Genomic DNA, 23273 nt, shown 5'->3' with positions numbered 1-23273 from the left:
AAGTGATTTGAGATATTTGGGGTACCTACAATTTCAGTGCTCAACTTGAGACATATTAAATCAGCTGCCTGAGTGGTGCAAAGTGGATGGCTTGTAGTGGAGCATCTGGGTGAAGATGGCAGTAGAGTGGATCCCTGGGCACAGGGCAGTGTGGGTGATTAGTGTTCTGTTTGGGCCACATGTCAAAAAGAAGTGGACATGGGCTGGGACAGAGGCAGCATCCACGGAAGCGGGCACGCAAACAATAAAAGGGGCTGGTGGTAACACGAAGGAGGTGGCTACGTGACAACCATCAAGCAGCCTGCCTCCTCCATAAGGAGGTTCCAGTTCAGCCCAGAACCACTGGAGAGTGGATCAGAACCAACACCAGTACCCAGCACCCTACTGGCTAGGTCCAGACATGGTCTCACAAAGGGGCTGAAGCTAGTGTATAATGCAATGATCCGGTGTAGCTGAAGATGTTTCATAACCTACACTGCATCCCACTCAGCACCTGAGCCAGATCCAAACCCTAGCTCTGATCAACCAGCTCTTAGGCATGGAAGAACTATGGTCGCTCCTGGACCTTCTGAATGTTGCCATGGCAGGTGCAGTCTAGTATCCTGAAGGTATCAGAACACAGGTGTAAACTCAAGGGAGCTGGAAGAAAGCCCTTGTCAATCACAGGGCCTAGTTTTTGGATCCTCCGAAAGGACACCAGGAAGAGGCCTGTTCCCGCTATCTTTAGATTACGATGTAGCGTCACCTTTGTTGTGTAATGTTGAAGTAGTGCTGTTAGGCACCGTTAAACAGCCTCTGCGTTCCACTCCAGAGGTGACCGCATGTGGGTGAAAGGATACCGCAATATACAAGTAGTAGTTTGCACTGTGCTTTTGGGTTCTTCAGTGTGAAAGACGCCATAGGGATGGCAGATAGCAGTGCACCACACCACTGAATGTCTTACGAGACGTCCCCGGGGGTCACCGTCATTCCACTTTCCGCTCCCTGCATCCCATAAATGACAGAATCCAAAACTGAGCGAGGGATTTCCCAGGAACAGTCAGCTGACGTTCCCATTTTCTTGCTGATCGTGCCCTGATGGCACCTGTTAGTGTCTCCGCTTGGGCTATGAAATGTCAGTTGTGGTGCTGAAAGGATAGCACCATTTCTGCACTGAACTCTCTTAGACTAGGGACTGAACCTTTGGATCATAGATTCTGCAGATAATGTAGGCCAAAAAAAACCATCTCATCTTTACACAGGCACACACCAGCACTGCATTGTACCTGTATGCTCAGGAAGTGGGAGATAGGCAGGAGTAGAACAGCCCTGTTTGGCCAATCAAAAAAATTGATCAGAAACATGCACTGGGCTTTGTTGATATGAAACAAACTACCCATTATCTGCCAGATCCAGGTCTGGGTGTTTGGATCTGGGGATTTGGTTTGGCCCATCTCTAAATTTCTGCCTCTCTACACCCCAGCCAGAGATTGGTGAACTGCCTCAGCTAAACTAAGAACCATCTCCTCATCCCAACATTTTCAAAGGAACAGAGAAGCATCCAAAATTCTTCTTCTTGCTTATGAACACATGAACTTCATGGCTTTGGAGTTTCACCAAGCCTGATTGCAGCCCTCGAGCCCTATATCACTACCTCATTCCTCAGCTTGTGCAGATCTCAACAGCATATCTTTACAAGACCATTAGCGATGGGCTGTAATTAGCAATAGGGGTCATTGCTGAAAGGTGCTAGCAGAGATGAGCCTGCACTGAACCCCAGATCCAAGCCTCCTTGGACTTTGTGAAGATTCAAATCTGGGGCCAAACATTGGCTCAAGCCAATCTCTTTACAGTGGACCAAACCAGAACCTTTCCCTCAACTTTGGGGAAGCTGAGATCGAGCTGCAAGCACCATCCCCATGAAGAGGTCTCTGCCCAGGGCTAAGCTGCCTGCTTGGTTGATTTTTAATACAAATTTAATAGATGGTAACTGACCAACAGCCTATGCTTCCTCTTGGCAGGAGAGAGTCTTGTGCAATAAAAGCAGGGATTTTGGGCTCCAGCTCAGTCCACTTCTCTGAGCTGACTCCCAGCTAATTTTCCTTCCGCCCTCAACATTTCCAGCTGGCTGCTGGTGTGGGCATCAGCAGCCAATCAGTGTTGCGGCCTCAGATGGCCTCTGCAAATAAGATGGACAAAACCAGAGCCTGGCCAGTGAAGTGCTAATAAGACAGCAATCCCAGATTTGTCATGGACATTGGGACCACCTTTCGATGCTCTTGGAAATCCAGGTCCTTGGGCGGTTGGCAGAGACCCAGCTTCTTTTCCCAGCAAGGCTTCCATCCGATGTTCAGACCTTGTTGATTTAAGCCCTGACTGACATACGCTGGGTGCAGAATGCTGCACATAAGTGAGCATCATAAGGGAGGAGCGGTTTGTTCTGCGAGGCAGCACAATAGCTGCTACTCAACTCCCTTTACAGATTCCCCCCCGCAATGGTAAGAGACCTTTTCCTTTCCTGTCCCATAAAAAAGGAAGGTGGTTACAACTCCTCTGGACCATTTCCTCTTGGAGTTGCAGCAGCCAGGCTGAACTCAGATGCACTATCCCCTCCTGTAGTCCCCAGGTTATAAGCGGAGGGAGCTTAAACTTCTGCAGCTTTGTAGAGGCTTACATGGCTCTATTTTCCTCCCATCCCATGCTGTGCACACCTTGGGCAGCCATTGTCACCAGCAGTGGGGTTGTGAAGATGGAAGGTTAGACTGGGCGGGTGTGGTATGATGAGACTTGCGTGGAGTCAGCTGGTAACATCTACGCATGTTCTGCTGTTCTGGGCAGCGGGGTTAGTGTTCTGCTCTGGAAGGGCCGGATCCACTTATTCAGTTTCTAATTCAGTTGAATGGCACCTGAGACGCTGCCTCAGATCAAATGCAACAGGCCAGGGGCACAGAGAAGGGAAGCTGAAACCGTGGGGTCAGCCTGGGACTTAGGGCTTGTTCACCTCCATTCTAGGTACTTCCCTCCCTTGCAGAAAGTGACATGAACACAAGGACAGTGTCTTGTTTGCTCAGTGGTGCCAGGATGCAGCTGGAGAGGGGAGACACTTATAAGATCGTGCTGCCCAGCTGCCTGGGCTCAGTGCAGCATGGGCCCATGAAACAATGGGTCAAACCAATTCCCCTGCATACCTCTGAATCTGAGCAGTCGCAAGGGCTGGGATCCAGCTCTGAACACAGAGCTATTTCCAAAAGCACGTTGTCCAAACAGCTGGAACAAACTGGCCGGGAGGGAGGGGTGATGAGGATGTTGTACTGTTAATACTGGCTGAAGTCCTGTGTTAATAATGGGGAGGCTGTCCTAGTCTAAACTGTCTTCCAGCCACCTGGTCTCTGCGCAGCTGGTCAATATAACCCCAGGTGTGTCCTCTCTCCTGCGAAGAGAGATCTCTGTGGGAGATATCCTAGATCCTGTTTCCTTCAGAAAGCGAATGGGCTGAGTTCACAGGAGATGCCGGACATTTAACTCAGCTGCTAAATGCATCCTGTAACAGCCTCCCAATGGGGAAATCAAGTCTTGGGAAGAAAGGGCTGCTTGCAAGTGCTGCGTTACCAGAACCTGCCTCAGCCTGGGCTGTGACTCTCTCCTGGAAAACGGGCCAGTTGTGCAAGGAGATTGGGCAGCTGTCACGCAAGTTGCCCTTTGCTAGCCCACTCTGATTTCCTTGGGCCAGCCCAGCTTCTGTTGCAGCTAATCCCCAAAGGGTATGGTCACATCACTCCCTTGCATCCCCCCACAGTGCTGTGGCCACATCTCTGTCCTGAGTGGCAGCACCCTCCACCCCCTCCATCATGCCACGACCAGGCCTTCTCCAGCTCCATCAGCTCCTTTACATTCCTGACCAGCTGCACTCCTTTGCTAATCCAGTGCAGAGCCTGTTCTAACCAGAGACTATCCCTGGTGTCCGTGTGCCTCTTGGTTAGGCGACATGGCTAGATGAACGCACATGGAGGTCACCATACTCACGTGACTTGTCATGCAGTTCAGATTTAGGTCTGGAAAGAGATTGACATCTTAGGACACTGAGCCACTAGTCCAGATAATGCAGAGCTGCAGGCCGCTATCAAACTAGCCATTCATTTTACATTCTCCTGCGCTAATCTCACTCATCTGCAAGGCCATGGAAAAATATTCCTCAAAAACCTAAACAAAAGATAACCCCCAAGCCCAAATTCTCCAGCCACAGAAATCCCACTTCTCACTCACTCACGGCCATGTAACAGGCCTTCCATTTTCAAGGGCCGTTCTCATGCCCAACCCAGCAGCCCTGGCTGCAGAGTCATGGTGTTGAGGTGCATTCGGGCATCCAAGCTTGTCCTGTGAGCATCGGGCTCGCTGTATGTTCCATAAATGCTGGTGATTTGTGCAGAATAGGCCCACATACCTCATCAGAGCAGCTCAGGTATCAGACTAAATAGCAGATTTGATGTAGATTCACGTAGCGTATCATCCAACATGGCGAACTCCCCATGCCCCAGGAGTGACCTGTACAAGGGATAGCATCTTAAAAGCAGTGACTTGCAATGTCACAATCTAGGGAGATATTTAGGCACCTAACTCCCATTGAAATCCATGGGAGTTAGGCACCTAAGTACCTTTGCTACTCCTATTTTAGGAGTATGGCCATTCTTTCATGTACATGCCTAACTTGCACTGCCAAGTATTGGTTTTGGGTGTGAGAGATCACATCGCCGCTTAGTGGCAGGTGTACAAGGAGGATAAGCACATTAATGCCACCTCAAGGTGCTCAAATAGTAGAGGGGATTCTAGACCTAGGTGTGCTGGGTGTGTGTGTGAGAATTGTGTTTGTTCTCTGCTGCGTGTTACCACCCCAGCCGTCCTGCGCCCAGGGAGAAGGCAATGAGCCCTAGGAGCAGGCTAACAAGCAGCCGTTTTGCTGAGTAAATGTTGAGAATATCTTGTAATGAAATTCATTGCACAGTCCTGGCCAGCTCTGTCCAAGGAAAATAAGGGTTCTGGATGGTTTATTTCCCCCACTTCTCTCCCTGTTGCTTTAAGCAGAAGGGGTGCATTTTGTCACCATGGTTACCTTCATGACTTCAGTCAAACATGAACCCAATTTACTTTTTATTTTATTTATTGTTTTAAAGTTCATAATGAGTGTCAAATCCCTTGGTGAGGCAAACATGGCAACGGTTACCATCATAGCCGTGTTTGGAACATGGAGCCTGGAGTGCAAAGTTCAGGATGCCCAGAAACATCTGAGAGAAAAGTTGGACAGGTCTCTCTCACCACAAGAACCACGAATAACTCTGAACTTTGTCCGTGTGCATCTTCGGCACTCCTGGCCCTTATCCCTGCCCCTCACCCCCCCTCCCCTGCCCCGGGTGGAACAGCAGTGCTTTGAATAATGGAGAGGGGCAGGTATGGAGGGAATCACAACAGAGAACTCCACCCTGAGCTGTCTGAAGGCAGGATGGTCCAAAGGAGAGCACATCCCAGGCCCATACAGGCTTCTACCTTGGAGGCCAGGGCTTCACCAAATTCCAACAGGGGCCTGCAAATAATTCTACCAGAAACAACAATGGCCAGGTGCTGAGCTAGCATAAATCAAGTGTAGCTCCACCGAAGCCCTTTGAACTTTGTGGATTTACATCAGCTAAGGAGCCATCTCTCCATGGTCTGAAACAGTTACACTTGCTCCTACTTGTACTCCCCTTGGTAAACAAACCAATGCCTTATAGGGAGAGCTCAGCACCCATGGAAACCAAGCAGCGAGGTGGTCACAGAGCCATCAGGCAGAGAGGGCTCTGGCTTGTTCCATTGTTAGTGTCCATAGCTAAGACACAGCAAACTGAAGGCTCTGAGGGGCTGAATGGAAGTCCAGTGCCCTGGGTGCATCTGTGTGTATCTGAGTGTTATACGCAGTGCCCAGCACTTGGGCACTAGTTGGAACCAAGGCTCCCATGGGCAGCATTCAGAAGCCACCGTATTTCTAGCTTTCTTCCTTCCACTTAGAGAGGAGTGATGAAGGCCTGTCAGGTCAGCCAGTCCGTGACCCTACAGGGCAGGAGCATTCCCCGCTGCCCCGTTTCTAGTCACAGGCACTGGGGCTTCCATCCCTTCCCTTGGGAGACTCTTCCAAGGCCGACACCCTATCCCAGGAACCATTTCCTGATACCCAGGCCAAACGCTCCCTGACTCTGCAGGACACCCCCTGCTAGGATACTGGCAGCTCTGCACCTGGGCTGCTGATGTCTGCCTCCACCTTGACCTGCTGGGTGGGGTCTCCCTGTGGCCCCTCTCTCTGCCATGAGTCAGATGACCACTTTGAACCAGGTCCCTTTAATTGCCACTCTCAGGTAGGAGTGAGCCTATTCCATCTAGCTGAAACCTCCACTGACCCCGCAAAGCTCAGACCTTTCTGCCAGGTCGCACCACCCTCTGTACCACTTCCCCAGACATTCACACCTACCAGTCATGGATTCTGGGAGAGACCAGTCTGGGGCAGAAGGAGCCAGGGGGTGGTGTTAAGGCACTAGTGCATACTCTGTGGTGTACAGTAGCTGTGGTGATGGCAAGGTGGGTGCCTGAGCAGATGAGAGGGGATGCACTTTTCCTTTCCTTGCTTTTACAGTTCATCCTCAGACATGCTGTATGTGCAGCAATCCTCACTGCTCCCAAACAAGTGCTTTGGGGGTGGGGAGTAAGTCTAGTTTTTTCAGACGTTTGTGCTCAGAAAGTCTCCTGAACTGATGGCCCTGGAGCCTGATGCCCTGTGTTTAGGCCCAGAATAGGTACCTCATGAGCAGCAGGGCAAAACTTCTCTCCAAGCATCTCACTAACAAGCCTCATCCCTGACTTGCTGGGACCACGCCTAAGGGGTATGACCGGAGCGCATTCTTTGTGGCCCAGGCAATGGTTGGCATCATTGTTCAGATGGCCTGCACAGCAGTTAATTAGCAGCGACTGGTGTGGTGGCTTTTGCAACGTGGACTTTGGCTCAGGGGGATTTGGCTTCAGACAATAGCTCATTTCACATGTGGTCACCACAAAGCTATTTGACCTTTGGTTCCTCCCTCCAGAGGCTGGTCACCAGAGGTGACGGGTCCTTGTCCCAAGTGCTTTATTAGCTGGAGTTAAAAATAAGCCTCAACTTGCTTCCTTTTCTTGTCTTTTTCTAGCTGTGCAGATCCACATCCTGAAGGCCGACAAAGCTGGCGACTGGTGGAAGTTCACCGTCAACATCATCTCTGTGTACAAACAAGGGACCAACCGGATACGGCGTGGAGACCAGATCCTGTGGATCCGCTCCAAGGACATAGCATGCAAGTGCCCGAAAATCAAGCCCATGAAGAAGTACTTGCTGCTGGGCAATGACGAAGACTCGCCGGACCAGAATGGGATCGTAGCGGACAAGAGCAGCTTGGTGATACAGTGGAGGGACACATGGGCTCGGAGGCTCAGGAAGTTCCAGCAACGGGAGAAGAAGGGGAAGTGTAAGAAAGCCTAAAGGAAGAGGTGGCAGCGGAGCGCGAGAGAAAGAGAGACTATGCATGCTGCTTTGTGTAGAACCTGGAGCAGATAGGGATTGGGCTTAGGGATTTTGTGAAGGAACTCACTTTGCAGTTTGTGTGTGTCGGGGGGGGCGGGGGGTGGGATGTAGGGGAATCACTTCTGTGGGACTGCCAAGTTTGCACCTCATAGTACAGAAAAAAAAATCACAAACACTCACAAAAAGAAACCATTGCGCCACGAGGCCGGATTGGGGCCTGCACTGCCTCGATCGCCACAGCACCCAGGCTTGTTCAGTTACCAGTTCCCGTGGTCCCCTCGCTTATTTCGCCCCTTTGTGTCTAAGAGATCACAGACGCCAAACTGCCTTAAAACTGCTAACGCCTGCTAGTTCCAAAGCCAAGAAACTAACCAACGGCACTGCTGGAAATTAACTTCCCTACCCCTGAATCACATTTTCTCATCTTAGGTTGAACGAGACAATTATTGTAGGGGAACTAATTAGAAATTGATCACTGAGGACATATTTGAGGATCAATTAACACTGGTTACTTGAATGGTCTTCAGTAAAATATAGTTCTAATAATCAATTGCCTGCTGTACAGTATCTAAGAGATAGGGCTAGATTTTCAAAGTTGAGCGTGTGTGATGGTGCTTGTTTATTAGTACCTGCTTGCACCCACACAACAGCAGGCCTTTTACACTGTATGTGGAGCAGCCGCTAGAAGAAGACACAATCGTCGGTGGGTTACACATGCACCTAACTTTGAAAGCATGGCCCAGCTATTCCTGTCGGATTCAAATCCAGGTTTTCAAAGGAGAGCTGCATGCTGTTTAGATGCCAGCTGGTTAGCACAAGATATGCACGGAACCACATCACGGTACATATGGATCCACCTCCCAGCTGACAATCCTCAGTCTAGCGTTTAATAATCCAGGTCCCATTTGCCAATGGCCAGTCATCGCTGCGTTAAATCCAGAGAGTTGAGGAGACAGGAGGGTAAGATTTGCAGAAGCACCTAAGGGAGGTTGGTGCCCAGGCTTTGCTTAGAGGCTTCTTTCCAAGTCTTTGCTGGCAGTAGCTTCACTTCTGTACCCAACTAGCCCTTCACGGTCCTCTGCGCCTTCCCCAACCCTCCCGTCCCTGTCCCAGCCTTTAAATGTTACTCAGAAGATGAAGGCCCCACTGGGCAAACTGCTGGGAAGCCCACACAGTCACGTTACTTCCTGCCCCTGAGAGTCCCCATGTGTCCCTGAGAACAGCTGGCCGCCTGTCGTCTCATTTCTCATGCCAGTGACGACGAGAGGTGGAGATTTTTGTTCAGCATCAGGTTGAATGTGCGTCTTTTGGGGATTTGTGCTACAGCAGCAGGTAATAATGCAATGCTTCAAACGCAGATTCACCTGTGCTGAGGGGCCAGCATAAAAGACCTGTGTACTACTTCAGCCCCAGTTGGTGTAAACGATGCATAGCCCTGCACCAGGAGAAACACTAGCCAAAGTGACTATATGCAAAAGGCTCTACCCATTTAGCCACTGTAGAAACAAAACTTTCCCAAAACAGGACAATAATCTGCCAATATAAATGAGAGAACCTCTGCAGTCCACAGAGGTCAATTCTTCTAGATAGAGGCTGTATTCAACTCCCTTGGCTTCCTGTAGGCATTGCTGATATTCAGCACCTCACCATTATAACACTCTGCTAGGCGGAGAGGTTGGGGCAGATCAGCTGAGACTCGGGTTTGAGGGGCTTAACTCCTGCATGGAGCCTGTGGCACTTCTGCTTTGTTAAAGCCACGGTGCAGATTTTTCTTAGCTTCCACATTAGACTCATAAGGGGAGAAGGAGATTTGCACTCACACACAACTTGTACAAGCAACTGGTTGTAAAACAACAACAAAAAATGGGCGCAACTTGGATGCACAATTCAAACTCAAATTTCTACGATGCCCATGCTACAAAAATCAAAACCTCCCTGATACTTTTCCTGTTAGGAAACTTGGAAACATCCATTTTATGACATTTTCCAGCAGTTTGGCCTGGTTTTATAGCAATTGACAATATTTATATAATGACATAAACTGCTCTAAAGCAAGGCAGCGATGTAAATAGGTGTAAAATGGAGAGGTGCCCACTGAAATGCAGAGCAGGCTTGCGGAGTTGAAATTCAAGGCTGGGATAGGGAAACCAGCTCCTGTGAGCTCGTCTGACCCGTGGTGTGAATTACAAGGCTTAACTAACTAAAGTAAATTTAGTCATTAGGAGAGAAAATATGCAGAACGCTTCTTGGCAATGAGCGTTCAGCAAAACCAAGTATTTATCCCGCATCCCCTTTTACTGACTGTGGGACAGAAAGAAGAAAGGCAACTGGTATTAAAGGCAAACGATTTTGAAGTCAATGGGACTAGTGCTCCTAAGTCACTTGCATGCTTTTGAAAATCTCACCCTCAGGGGCCTAAATATGTACTTGAGAGCATAACATTTTGGCCAAACTGATCAAATTAGACTGGGCCAAAGTACAGTCCTTGAGAGCCTGCATTGGCTTGGAGATCTATCTGTGCTTCATGGCACCCGGCTGTTCCGTACGCCCTTGTGGTGTGGGATATTCCTAGGAACAGCACCCCCAGTTGAGTCCCATCACCCTGCCATTACATGCAGTAAAACCTTATCTCCAGCTAAGGAACATTTGCAAAAAAAATCCCCTGCTATTCTAGGAGACCTCTAGGCAGGCCGCTGTGTAACGCTACGAGGATGCTCTGTTGATAATCCTAAAGCTCATTCAACTGGCTAAAGACGTTTTCTGACTGAGATTTCCAAGGTAGCCTGTGGCTGGAGTGAGGAGCCCAACCCCTAGTGAGTTTCAGTGGTAGGTGGGCACCCTTTGGTGCCTTTTAGAACCCCAGCCCCCAAGTTTGCATTTAGTATAACATCAAAGCACAGGTATCCGCCCCAGTCTCTGAGGTTTGGCTGGCATGCAGCACATTCCTCCTGCCCTCGCATTTCCCAAATGCGCATTGAATTGCAGCAAGGTCACTCGGGGGCCGCAGCTTTGCCTTCCAAGCGGACTTGCCGCATCCACCGCAATGGCTAGCCGGAGAATAGCAGACATTTCCATGCTTGGGTTTGTGGAGCTAGCATTATTAACCTGGAGCCCGGCACCTAGGACGGCATTCAAAACAAAAAATTTAACTTTAAAAAGAAAAGCCCCAACCCTCAGACTACTGCCTTTAACATTTTTGGAAGAAGCCCCGGAAGAACACACAGTAAATGTTCACGCCTCCAACAGAGAATATTTATATGCTGAAAAGCTGTAACGGGCCATGGGTACTCCAGACAGTAAAAAGAAAATAAATAAAAAGAAAACCAAGAAGTTTGTATAGTTAGTATGAGATGTAAAACAAACTAGCGCTCAGAAATTTTATTAACCAGAAGCGTAATAATGTAGATTTTCTAAACAAACCCCCACCCCTGCTGTGCAAGCCTAGTAAGAAATACTGTCTTTTTTGGTTTTGTTTTTTTACTTTTGCGCTTACCAACAAGTCTGAGGGGCTTGTTTGGCTCTGCCCACAGCTAACAAGTATCCCTCTTTAGCTGTGCGTAATACGATCATACAGAATACTGAGCATGTATAACGTATACAATCTCCGTTACCACTAGGTAAAGCGAAGCAAAACAATCTACTTTTCAGGGGGTGTCTTATGAAGTACGTATTTCCTAGAGGTTGCTGGCTTCTCTTTAAGGACAACCCCCCTGGACTTTAGAAGGGCCAGGATTATAGTCTTTGGGTAACAACTTCCATGGGTAACTTTTGGGTAACAACTTCTCCTCAGAAGAATCCTACAGCTCTTCATTTGGAGGTAGCCAATAAGGCAACCCCATATCACAGCCAGCAAGGAATTTATACCCACCACCTAAAAGCAGCCACCGATCCGCTTGATTAGTTCGGCCCTGCTAGCCCAGTGGCTGATGTGAATTAAAAGTCACGCTGTACTGCTCCCCCTTGTCAGAACATTCCACTGATGTGAAAAAAACCCGCATCTGAGTCTTACAGGGGAAAGAACCAAAATAATCATCCAGAACAACGAGAGAAAAACCCGGGGGCCCAGGGAGAGGGCGAAGGGCTTTCGGAGAGTTCTGTACCGGCAGTTATCATTAAGGGTCACACACAACGGTGGAACATTATGGTAACTTGAATAACACAAAAATAAGTAAATAGATCCCGAGGTCCCCTGAGGACGTGTAACGTGGAATTTGTAACAGGGTAAAAGGGCTGCGGTGCCAACCAAGCGATTCTGGAAAGCAGCTGAAATGCCAAAACAATCATCACTCGACAGTAGTATTAAACAAAAGTTGTTTTGTTTGTTTCATTCTGTGTCCCTTCCCCCCTCCCCTGCACACACCACCCACCTTTTCTCCTGTTACACAGACCTGGCAGAAAAACCTGTGTTTTTTATCTCTGTTAATATCTTGAATTGTAAATGTTGTTTAGTTATGACCATTACATACTGTTTTGGGCAATGTTTCTTTACAATGCATACTAATATATTATGGTTATTATATATGAATATATTTAATGACGTGAAAAAGTTGTGGATTTTCTTATTTTTTTCCAAGTTGTCTTTTTGTTTTGTTTTGTTAGATGGCTGTAACTGAACCAGATGGAGCTTGTAACTGTTCAGCACCCACTTGGTAGAACTAAAGTCAGAAACCAGTTGAATAAACTCTTGTAAACTGTACTCGTCCTAGGCCAGTCTCTTTAGTGACATCGGGATGAAAGAGGAGCTCTAACGCTGTGGGATACAGGCCTGAACTCGGACAGTGCTGGGCTCCATCAGCTCTTAGCAGAGTTGGGATCAGCCCCGTGGATGCAGGGTGTTCCCTAACTGTGCAATCAACACTTTCGGGATGGGTGCCAAGGGAGGAGCGAAAAGCCGAACAGTAAAATAGCAGCCTGGCGCCAGTCCATGCCAGCAGCAAACAGCAGTATTTGGGGATTTAGTGCTGGTGAGAGTAGCCAGGTTTCCAGCTCTTGGTACAAACGCAAGCAGCAGCATAGCTAACCTCCCTCCACTGCCCCACTACCATGCCTCAGCCCCGGCCAGACCAGTGACTCCAGGGCGCTGCATTAAATGGCCTCTCCTTGAGGATGCCAGCAGGTATGAATTATTGCCAGAGGTGGTGGTTTCTATGATGCCTGTCCAGTTGGAGCCTGCCTACCCAATGTAGCACATGGAGGCTGCTGAGTATCCCATGGATGGGACTGACTAATGGGGTGGGATGGGTTTGAGTGGGCGACTTAGGCTCGTGTGTCCCATTAGCAAGCCCCTGAGCCATGCTGCATGACTCTGCTCTGCTTCCAGGCATTCTCAGCCGCATCCAGTTCCATGCACGTGGGAACCGATGGATGATTAAAGAAATCCCTTCCCATGGTGGGGACAGGGCTAGGACTCCTTAGGGCTTTCCCTGCTCCTGGACAAGGTCCTGCTGACACAGCCTGCAGAGCAAGCACCCTGAGAAAGCCAAGCAAAGCCCAGAACCCGTGGCCAGGGCCAACCCTGACATGAATAATGTACTCCCTTGTCTTTTTCCCCCTCCACTCATTCCCCCCCATCCTCACACCTCCTCCCCCTCCCTGTTCTCCAGCTGCTCTGCTGGCCCCACAGCATTTCAGGTTAGGTCTCTGAGGAGGTGGGGTTTAGAACATGCTGGTAAGATCCAGGGCAAACTCATCAGAAGACATGGAGAAATGCAGCCTGAGGAAAAGGTGTAAGAATGGCAAAGGAACATGCATCCTTCAGGAATCTGGCCCAGGCTTGTTCTGAGAGTGACTTGTGTTGAAAACTACAAATCTCCCTACCAGTTGCAATAAAGCTCTCAAGGTGTCAGCCGTTACTGACACTGCACGACCATGAGTATGGCTAGATTTCATACCAGGCAGCTTCTTCAGGAAGAAATGAGCCAAGCATTAAAACATTACATGACAAGTTAAGCAGAGCAGAGGGTGATATTTGGAGGGGAGACTTCCAGACAGCCAAATGCTGTGAGAGGGAATAATGCGGGCAAAGATCCTGTGAATTGCACAGAGGTCACATTGAGCGACCCAAACCGTCTCTTCTACCCCTTAATGTCTATGATAATTTATTAGTTCAAAAACATCTTGGAGGTCAGCAATCTCAGAGCTTTATGGCAGAGGCATATGGGTCAAACACGCCACCACCACCTCCTCTTCGGGAATCTTGCTTGAAGCTTTCAAAAAGTGAAAATAGATTTACCAGGTTTTTCCTGCTTTTAGCTAATGGTCTGTGAAGGAGAAACCGCGGCAGCGCAGAGAAATGGGGGAAATGAGCCTATTCCCAGCTGAACAATGGGTGTACATGCGGCCTTAGCACCTGTCTCGGCCTTTCATCCCCCGCCCTCAGCACAAATCCCAGAACCTCTCAGTAGCGTCAGTGGCATTCTCACTTCTCCTCCCTTCAAAAGGCTCTGGGGTAACCCTGGCTGGCGACTGGCTCTGGGAGGTGAATGCTGGCCTGACATGCTCAGTGCCTATGGAAATGACCTTTCCTGGAGCAGCAGAAGCAGGAAATAAACAATAAGAAAGGTAATTTAACAAGGTGTAACAGCTTTTAAGGGCTCATTTATTCCGACCGTAGGAACTAGACTCCAACAGAAATAAGGGCCGTTCACAGCAGATTTACTGAGCAGCAGAACATCAGAGAGTTTGCACTTGGCATTTTGGCCCACTCTGGTATTTTATCCTCTTAACAAAGAGAAATTAAAATTGGAAACCGTGAAGAGAGAGAAAAGCATTTTAGACTCCAGAGCACATGTTCATTCAACAGAAAACTATGCAACAATCTAAACACCAGGAACGGCTCAAAGCAGGGGAGCCGTCCACTGGCAAAGCAAGGTAAACACTTCCCATAGAAATCTAGCCAGTACCATTAACGGGTTCCAGGGCTGTTAATGGCTTCACATCATCATCTGAAATCTCTTTTCAGATCCTGATGCACACACAGCTAGTGCAAGCTGTGACTCCAGTCTGCAAGTACAAACAGTGCAGGATCAGGCGCTGGCAGAAGAAAGGGAATTTTGTCTACTTTGCAATTGGACGCTGCGAGAGCAGTTCGTGGTCCACACTAGCGGGTCACGTCATCCCACCTCCAAGGGCGACACAGCTACAGCTACACTGCTTGTCTAATAGACTTTTCTGACAGGGGACAAAGGATCTCTTCTAGGAGGACGCTTCCATCCAGAAATCCAGGCCTTGGGAGATGCTCAGCCTTCCTATGAAGAAACATTTAGTTGAGCTGAATGTTTTCATCCCTTAATATTTACCTTGAAGGGCTTGACCACACTGAGCCCTGGTCTACACTACGAGTTTAGGTCGAATTTAGCAGCATTGGATCGATTTAACCCTGCACCCATCCACACAACGAAGCCATTTTGTCGACTTAATGGGCTCTTAAAATCGATTTCTGTACTCCTCCCCGACGAGGGGATTAGCGCTGAAATTGACATCACCGGGTCGAATTTGGGTTAATGTGGATGAAATTTGACGGTATTGGCCTCCGGGAGCTATCCCACAGTGCTCCATTGTGACCGCTTTGGACAGCACTCTCAACTCAGATGCACTGGCCAGGTAGACAGGAAAAGGACCGCGAACTTTTGAATTTCATTTCCTGTTTGGCCAGTGTGGCAAGCTCATCAGCAGAGGAGACCATGGAGTCCCAGAATAGCAAAAGGGCTCCAGCATGGACCGAATGGGAGGTACTGGATCTGATCACTCTATAGGGAGACGAATCCGTGCTATCAGAACTCTGTTCCAAAAGATGAAATGCCAAAATATTTGCAAAAATCTCCAAGGGCATGAAGGACAGAGGCTATCACAGGGACCCGCAGCAGTGCTGTGTGAAACTTAAGGAGCTTAGGCAAGCCTACCAAAAAACCCAAGAGGCAACGCCTGCTTGGGGTCAGAGCTCCAGACATGCCGCTTCTATGATGAGCTGCATGCAATTCTAGAGGGTGCCCCTACCACTGCCCCTCCCCTGTATGTGGACTCCTGCAAGGGGGGAGTCTCACGCAACAGGGATGAGGGTTTTGGGGATGAGGAAGATGAGGAGGAGGGGGAGGCTGAAGATAGCGCACACCAGGCAAGCGGAGAAACCATTCTCCCTGACAGCCAGGAACTGTTTATCACCCTGGATTCAATACCCTCCCAACCTGGGCTCCCGGACCTTGAAGGCAGCTCTGGTGAGTGTACCTTTGTAAATATAATACACGGTTTAAAAGCAAGCATGTTTAATGATTAATTTGCCCTGAAGACTTGGGATGCATTCGCGGCCAGTACAGCTACTGGAAAAGTCTGTTAATGTGTCTGGGGATGGGGCAGAAATCCTCCAGGGACATCTCCATGAAGCTGTCCTGGAGGTACTCCCAAAGCCTTTGCAAAAGGCTTCTGGGGAGGGCAGCCTTATTGTGTCCTCCATGGTAGGCCACAGCAGGCCAGTAGCACGCAGTCTGGAATCATTGCATGAGAAAGCATGGCAGCGTGTGGTCCTGGTGTTTGCTGGCATTCAAGCAACATCCGTTCTTTCTCTCTCTGTGTTATCCTCAGGAGAGTGGTATCATTCATGGTAACCTGGTTTAAATAGAGGAATTTTATTAAGGGGACATCAGAGGTGGCCGTTCCTGCTGGGCTGTTTGCCTGTGGCTGAAAAGAAATCATCCCTGCGGTTAGCTACGCGGTGGGGGGAGGGGTGAAGCGATCATCCCAGAGAATTGGGGGGCGAGGGGAGGGTTAGTTGGGTTTGTGCTGCACGTTAACCTGAAAACATCAGCCCCCTCCTTTTAAATGGCCAGTGTGTCTTTTTCAATCTTAATTTCCCTTTTTTTCCTCCCGCAGCTGCAAATGTTTCAACGCTGCAACTAGCATCTCCGTCCCAGAGGCTAGTGCAGATAAGAAGGCGAAAAAACCGCACCCGTGATGAAATGTTCTCTGAGCTCATGCAGTCCACCCAAACTGACAGAGCCCAGCACAATGCGTGGAGGCAGACAATGGCAGAGTCCAGGAAAGCACAAAAGGACCGTGAGGACAGGAGGGATGTGCGAAAGGACAGATTGTTGGAGCAACAGGAGAGGCGGCGGCAATATGATGAGAGGAGGAGTATGAAATGCTGAGGCTACTGGAGGATCAAACTGATCTGCTCTGGCGTATGGTTGAGGTGCAGAAAAGGGATAGACTGCCACTGCAGCCCCTGTCTAACCAACCGGCCTCCTCCCCAAGTTCCACAGCCTCCTCGCCCAGACGCCGAGAACGCGGAGTGGGGGCGGCTCCAGGCACCCAACTACTCCACCCCAGAGGACTGCCCAAGCAACAGAAGGCTGGCATTCAATAAGTTTTGAAGTGCAGCATGGCCTTGTCCTTCCCTCCTCCCCTCATCCACCACCCCTCCCGGGCTACCTTGGCAGTTATCCCCCTATTTGTGTGAAGAATTAATAAAGAATGCATGAATTTGAAACAATGACGACTTTATTGCCTCTGCAAGTGGTGATCGAAGGGGGGAGGGGAGGGCGGTTGGCTTACAGGGAAGTAGAGTGAATCAAGGCGGCAGGTTTTCATCAAGGAGAAACAGACAGAACTGTCACACCATAGCCTGGCCAGCCATGAAACTGGTTTTCAAAGCTTCTCTGATGCGCAGCACGCCCTGCTGTGCTCTTCTAACCGCCTGGTGTCTGGCTGCATGTCATCAGCGGCCAGGCGATTTGCCTCAACTTCCCACCCCGCCATAAACATCTCCCCCTTACTCTCACAGATATTATGGAGCTCACAGCAAGCCGTAATAACAGTGAGAATACTGGTTTCACTGAGGTCTAACCGAGTCAGTGAACTGCACTAGCGTGCTTTTAAATATCCAAATGCACATTCTGCCACCCTTCTGCACTTGCTAAGCCTGTAGTTGAACTGCTCCTGACTACTGTCCAGGCTGCCTGTGTACAGCTTCATGAGCCATGGCATTAAGGGGTAGGCTGGGTCCCCAAGGATAACTATAAGCATTTCAACATCCCCAACGGTTATTTTCTGGTCTGGAAAGTAAGTCCTTTGCTGCAGTTGTTCATACAGACTAGAGTTCCTGAAGACGTGAGCGTCATGAACTTTTCCCGGCCATCCCACGTTGATGTTGGTGAAACATCCCTTGTGATCCACCAGTGCTTGCAGCACCATTGAAAAGTATCCCTTGCGGTTTATGTACTGGCTGCCTTGGTGGTCCGGTCCCAAGATAGGGATATGCGTTCCATCTATCGCCCCACCACAGTTAGGGAAAGCCATTGCAGCAAAGCCATCCACTATGACCTGCATGTTTCCTAGTGTCACTACCCTTGATAGCAGCAGCTCAGTGATTGCGTTGGCTACTTGGATCACAGCAGCCCCCACAGTAGATTTGCCCACTCCAAAATTGATTCCCGACTGACCAGTAGCTGTCTGGCGTTGCAAGCTTCCACAGGGCTATCGCCACTCGTTTGTGAACTGCGAGGGCTGCTCTCATCTTGGTATTCTTGAGCTTCAGGGCAGGGGAAAGCAAGTCACAAAGTTCCATGAAGTGCCCTTACACATCCAAAAGTTTTGCAGCCACTGGGAATCATCGCAGACCTGCAACACTATGCGGTCCCACCAGTCTGTGCTTGTTTCTCGGGCCCAGAATCAGCGTTCCACAGCATGAGCCTGCCCCATTGCCACCAGGATGTCCAAATTGCTGGGGCCCATGCTTTGAGAGAAATCTGTGTCCATGTCCTCATCACTCTCGTCACCGCACTGCCGTCGCCTCCTCGCCTGCTTTTGCATGTTCTGGTTCTGCATATACTGCATGATAATGCGCGAGGTGTTTACAATACTCATAACTGCCGTAGTGATTTGAGTGGGCGCCATGCTTGCCGCGGTATGGCGTCTGCAGGAGAGCAGGGTTGCAGGGGAAGCGGTGGTTGGATGACCAGTTTTGCAGACCTACTGCACCGTCTGCTGCCAGGACACAACAGCTGAGTGGGCTGCATGCCTGCCGTGGTATGGTGAGACAAGAGCAGCCGAGCAGAGCTGCAGCGGAAGCGGCCCTGCGAGACCACCAGGAGAACAGAGTGCCAAGGAAGCAGTGGATGACGACGGTCGTATAGAGGACCTGCAAGGTGGATTTGTAGCATCAGGAAAGCAGAGTGGCAGCGGAAGTGCGGGATGACGATGACAATGGTTGGCAGTCCTACTGCACTGTCTGCTGAAAGCAGTATGGCGCCCACACAGAAAAAAGGCGCAAAATGATTGTCTGCAGTTGCTTTCATGGAGGGAGGGGCGACTGGCGACATGTACCCCAAACCACCTGCGACAATGTTTTTGCCCCATCAGGCATTGAGAGCTTAACTCAGAGTTCCAATGGGCGGTGGAGATTGCTGGAACTGTGGGATAGCTACCCACAGTGCAACGCTCTGAAAGTCAACGCTAGCCTCGGTAGTGTGGACACACTCCGCCGACTCCGCCCTTAGATATACAATGTGCTTAATGCATTAATGTGGGGACACACACAATCGACTGTATAAAATCGCCTTCTAAAAGATCGCCTTCTATAAATTTGACCTAATTTCGTAGTGTAGACATACCATGAGTGAGCACAGGGCACTTTGCTTATCACATTTCAGGCTGGTACAGAAGGAAAGGAGAACTCTCTACCTCTGCAAACCTCGTGAGATCCCTGGGGATGAGCACCTGGGGATTGAGGTTTTATTGGCCAGGATGCATGTGGAACAGCTGACTTGGTCTGCCTGGATGTCAAGTTTCCTAGCGACGAGAGCCCAGGGATTTGGTTCCCTTTCAGGTTGGGTAAGCTTGAGCAGGGTTATGCACTGTATTAATTCATACCAGAGTGGGCTCTTTTACTCTCAGATTTTTAAGGCCAGAAGTGTCCATTGTGATAATCTAATCTGGCCTCCTGCATAGCAGGCCTAAAATCTCCACCTAATAATTTCTGCATCAAGCCCATAACTTCCGGGTGAGCTAGACCACCTCTTTTAGAAAGCTATCCAGCCTTGATTTAAAGACTTCAGGTGATGGAGAATCCACCACATCTCTAGGTAAACTGTTCCAATGGTTACTTACCCTTGCTATTAAAAAGTCCCTTATTTCTAGTTGAGTGTATTTAAAACCAAATTAATAAGCATGTTGAACTGCACTGGTTTCCCCTTTGCTGCTAGGGGACATTCAAGGCATTGGTTTCCAACTCTAAGGTCCTAGATATAGCTTCGGTCCTGGCTTTGTTACAGGTGACCTCTCTGTCTATGCACCCACTAAGCTAAGCTGCTTTGGCTCATCCTCCCCTAAAATGCATTCCTGGGAGATTGGAGACAGAGGGTTCCCAGCTGTGAGATAAGCTCCCATCAGCCACCAGGCCCACTGCAGTTGGGGAGTCTCAACATGAATGCACAATGCAAGGCATATCTCTCTGATCAAGCATGACTCTGATTATATGGACCTTTGCTGGGGATGGTGGTGGTTGGCTTATGATGGGCTGACATGGCTCTGTACAGGGAGTGAGGGTGTCCTTGGTGTCTACTCTAGGCAATTTAAACCTGTTGCTTGATTTTAATTTGTGTCACGTGCCCAGATGCCACAGCAACCAGCTCATAAAATTCATTAAATAGAATAAATCGAAAATGCACTGAACTCAGACTGATCACACTTCACACTCTTCAGTTCCACTCGCTTGTAGACAATGAAACCAGTCTGTTTATTTTAGCCTTCCCTTCCAAAGAGCAGTAAAACAGAAAAGGTTTCCATATACACCATGAAAGCCCTGCCAAATCCACTTCTCTCTTTTTTAATAAAACTCCTCACCCACATGCCGTGTTTAATGTTACTTAAAGGGCAAATCTAGGGACCTCTTTGTTAAATATTTCTACAGTAAGACTCACTGGTTCTCCTCCTTCCTTATGCCCCAGAAATTTTGTCCCCCAAGAATACAACAAATCAGAGAGCGCTGTTTAAAAAGCCCCTATAGAATGGACCCAGAACGTTGCACAGAACAGTAGCACAATTTATTCTGACCAGTGTATCCAGGGATTTCAAATAAAACCTGAATTCCCCCCCGTAAATGGCAGTTTTAATTAAAAGCCAGGTTCTTCAGGTTCCTTAACACAGAAACTGCTCGAATGCAGATTTTAATCACAGTAGCAGGAACCACAATTATTCATTTTCAGCTGGAGTGGCTGGGTTTAAAAGCTCCATTTGCACTGGAAAAAAGTCAAGCAATAAGGTCACTGAGAACTTCCTGCAAAACATGCAGTGGTTAAACGGCCTGCCGCTTTCTCCTCCAGCTGTTTGGATACAGAGCTCCTTTCCAAGTGACAATGAGCAAACAGGCATGACCCCTAGGCCTAAACAATTCTGACTTAACTGACTCTTCAGATCTTTTAAGAAGAGCCTTTCCCAGCAATGCAGGATGGAGGTGCACTGAGTCCTTGGGTTCTACTGCACAGAAGACAAGGTATTTGTCACTCCCTAGTACATGGCTGTGTTTACCCCACTTCCCTTGGTCGTTGCCAGGTTAAAACTCACTTAATGGTTTGTTCACCTGAACTATTCCTGTGTACCTGCCTCCCATATCATTGGCTACCCAGACACTGAAACATCAACAAGGAGTGCCATAGCTCAGGCTGTGAAGAGCCGGTTGGAAAACAGATTTTCTGCCCCATGGAAAAAAAACAGAGTTTGAAATTTTTTTCATCCCAAACCAAAATTCTGAAAACATTCATTTTGGATCAATCAAAACTTATTTTGATTTTGACCTTTTTTATTTTATTTTCTATCAAACAAAGAAAATTTGGAATGAAGAGTCATTTTGAAATAACTCTTCTAGATCCATCCAGCTTCCAGAGTTACCTGAGCACCACGAAGACCACCATCACAATGAGCACCATAGTTTCAATATATGCTCCGGTGTGACTGACTCAAGGAGCCTGAACTCTTAGGTCTGGGTTGAGGCACAGTGGCAGAAGATGCTGTTGCAGAAGCTTAACAACAACAATACCTAGTTCTTCTCGAGTGATTTGTATCCATAGATTTCAAAGTGCTTTACAAAGGATAGCAGTGTCATTATCCCCATTTTACAGATGGGGAAACTGAGGCATGGAGTGATTAAAACGACTTGTGCAAGGTCATGCAGCAGGCCAGTGGCAGGGTTGGGACTAGGACCCAGGTCTCTTGAATCTCAGCTCTACACACCAGGTTTGCACTGCTGCTACCCACTACACTGGGTTTGGGAGAGGTAGGGTTTTGATTGCTCGTGCCAAGAATTAAATGCATATTTATAATTGCACATATTCCATTTTTAAGGATTAAGACATGTGAGCACCAGCTTGGGGCTGAAAAAAAACATTAAAAAGTACAAAAGAGACATTTCAAATGAAACCAGAAGTCTCTGGAATCAGTTTCTTTCTCTCCTCAATATCAATCTCTAGGAAACAAACAAAAGGCTTTTAAAATATTAAGACATTATTGGAAACAATAAAAAACATGTCAATAAAAAGCAGCATGTAAATGGATCAACTTTTATTCAGTGTTATTATTGCTTTATCAGTTCTGACAATTAAGTTGGCACATAAAATAATTTTTGGGACAGCAATGAGCATTAAATACTTTTTTCATTTTTTTTTTTAATACTCATAATATTTTCCTTTGCAGTTTTAACAGTTATGAAAAATTATAAAAGAAAGCTGTGCAGATCTCTGATCTTGAGACTAGTCTATTCTCTGTATCAGGACTTCTGCAGTTAGTCAGTTGGGGTAATTACCCTGGAGTACAGTTAGCAGAAAGACACTTTTCTCCCTTAGGAACACACATTGGGCAGTTGGGCTTTCCACTGTTCTACACCCAGTTGTGTTAAATGTTGGAAAGACCCACTGCTGTTTGCATTTCTCTCTGTGCAGAACACCACCAGTAATTCTCTCACAACAGCCAAAGATTGTCTCATACTTACTTATGTTTGTAAGGTACATCTGAGTCCCTATATTCCGTTCTACCCTCACCAGGCTTTTCATTCTCGAGCTGTGCCTGCTCTCTGACCCTCCAACTTCATTGAATTTTAGTTTAGATCAGTTCCTTATAACTTTATAAGATGCAAAATCTTGGTTCCAAAGATCATCATTTAGCAAGCAAGGGGGAAGTCCACACATATACCACACAAGCTACGTAGGAGCAGTATACAGTATGTTAAACCCTCAGGACGACTGATCTCTCAACAAAAGGGGCAGATTGCTTGCTTAGAGTCAGTTGCACTGAAGGGTAGATCGCTTAAAAGATGCAGCTAGTCCAGTTGTGTCCCTCTGAAGTACAAAACCAAGGGAGGGAGAGAGTCCTTTTGAAGTTCAAAGGCTCCAAACTAGCCACAGCCCTCTGGCTGTGCATTGCATCAGAAACGTTGTCATTCTAATACTGAGTTTACTTAAGACACAAAACATGTTTGCAATGAAGTTGTTCGCATCTTCTGAAGTTGGCCAGCTCTGCTGCTGCTAAGTGGCATCTCTGGTGGTCCCCGCATTTGTGTTAGTGTGTTGGCCAGACGGCAACCACAGCTATCGCAATCAGCAACAACACAATCACCACCAACATTCCTGAAACAGACAAAGCAAAATTAAGTTACCGTCTTCGTCTTATCTGAAGGATTTTTTTCGAAAAAGGAAACTTACTTTTTGAGTCCGCTTACATCACCCTAAACAATAACATA

At 48.2% G+C, this 23273-nt stretch overlaps 2 protein-coding genes across 3 annotated transcripts in view; one reads left to right on the top strand and one right to left on the bottom strand.

Moving 5' to 3' along the window:
• The window catches only part of LOC144274740 (netrin-1), a 211627-nt gene extending 204117 nt beyond the window's left edge, over window positions 1-7510 (top strand). Inside the window, exon 6 of the mRNA XM_077833801.1 lies at window positions 7182-7510. Coding sequence (XP_077689927.1) covers window positions 7182-7510 — 329 coding nt within the window. The remainder of the gene's footprint in view (window positions 1-7181) is intronic.
• A 14556-nt stretch (window positions 7511-22066) lies between these two features.
• Window positions 22067-23273, bottom strand: part of STX8 (syntaxin 8) — a 178866-nt gene continuing 177659 nt past the window's right edge. For both annotated transcript variants that reach the window (XM_077833967.1, XM_077833968.1), the window contains exon 8: window positions 22067-23160. In XM_077833967.1, coding sequence (XP_077690093.1) covers window positions 23093-23160 — 68 coding nt within the window. In that variant the 3' untranslated portion in view covers window positions 22067-23092. The remainder of the gene's footprint in view (window positions 23161-23273) is intronic.

The sequence above is a fragment of the Eretmochelys imbricata genome, chromosome 14 (genome assembly GCF_965152235.1).
Source record: "Eretmochelys imbricata isolate rEreImb1 chromosome 14, rEreImb1.hap1, whole genome shotgun sequence".
NCBI lineage: Eukaryota > Metazoa > Chordata > Testudines > Cheloniidae > Eretmochelys > Eretmochelys imbricata.
The sequence above is the reverse complement of the archived record's forward strand: the minus strand, read 5'-3'. Positions and strand labels throughout refer to the sequence as shown.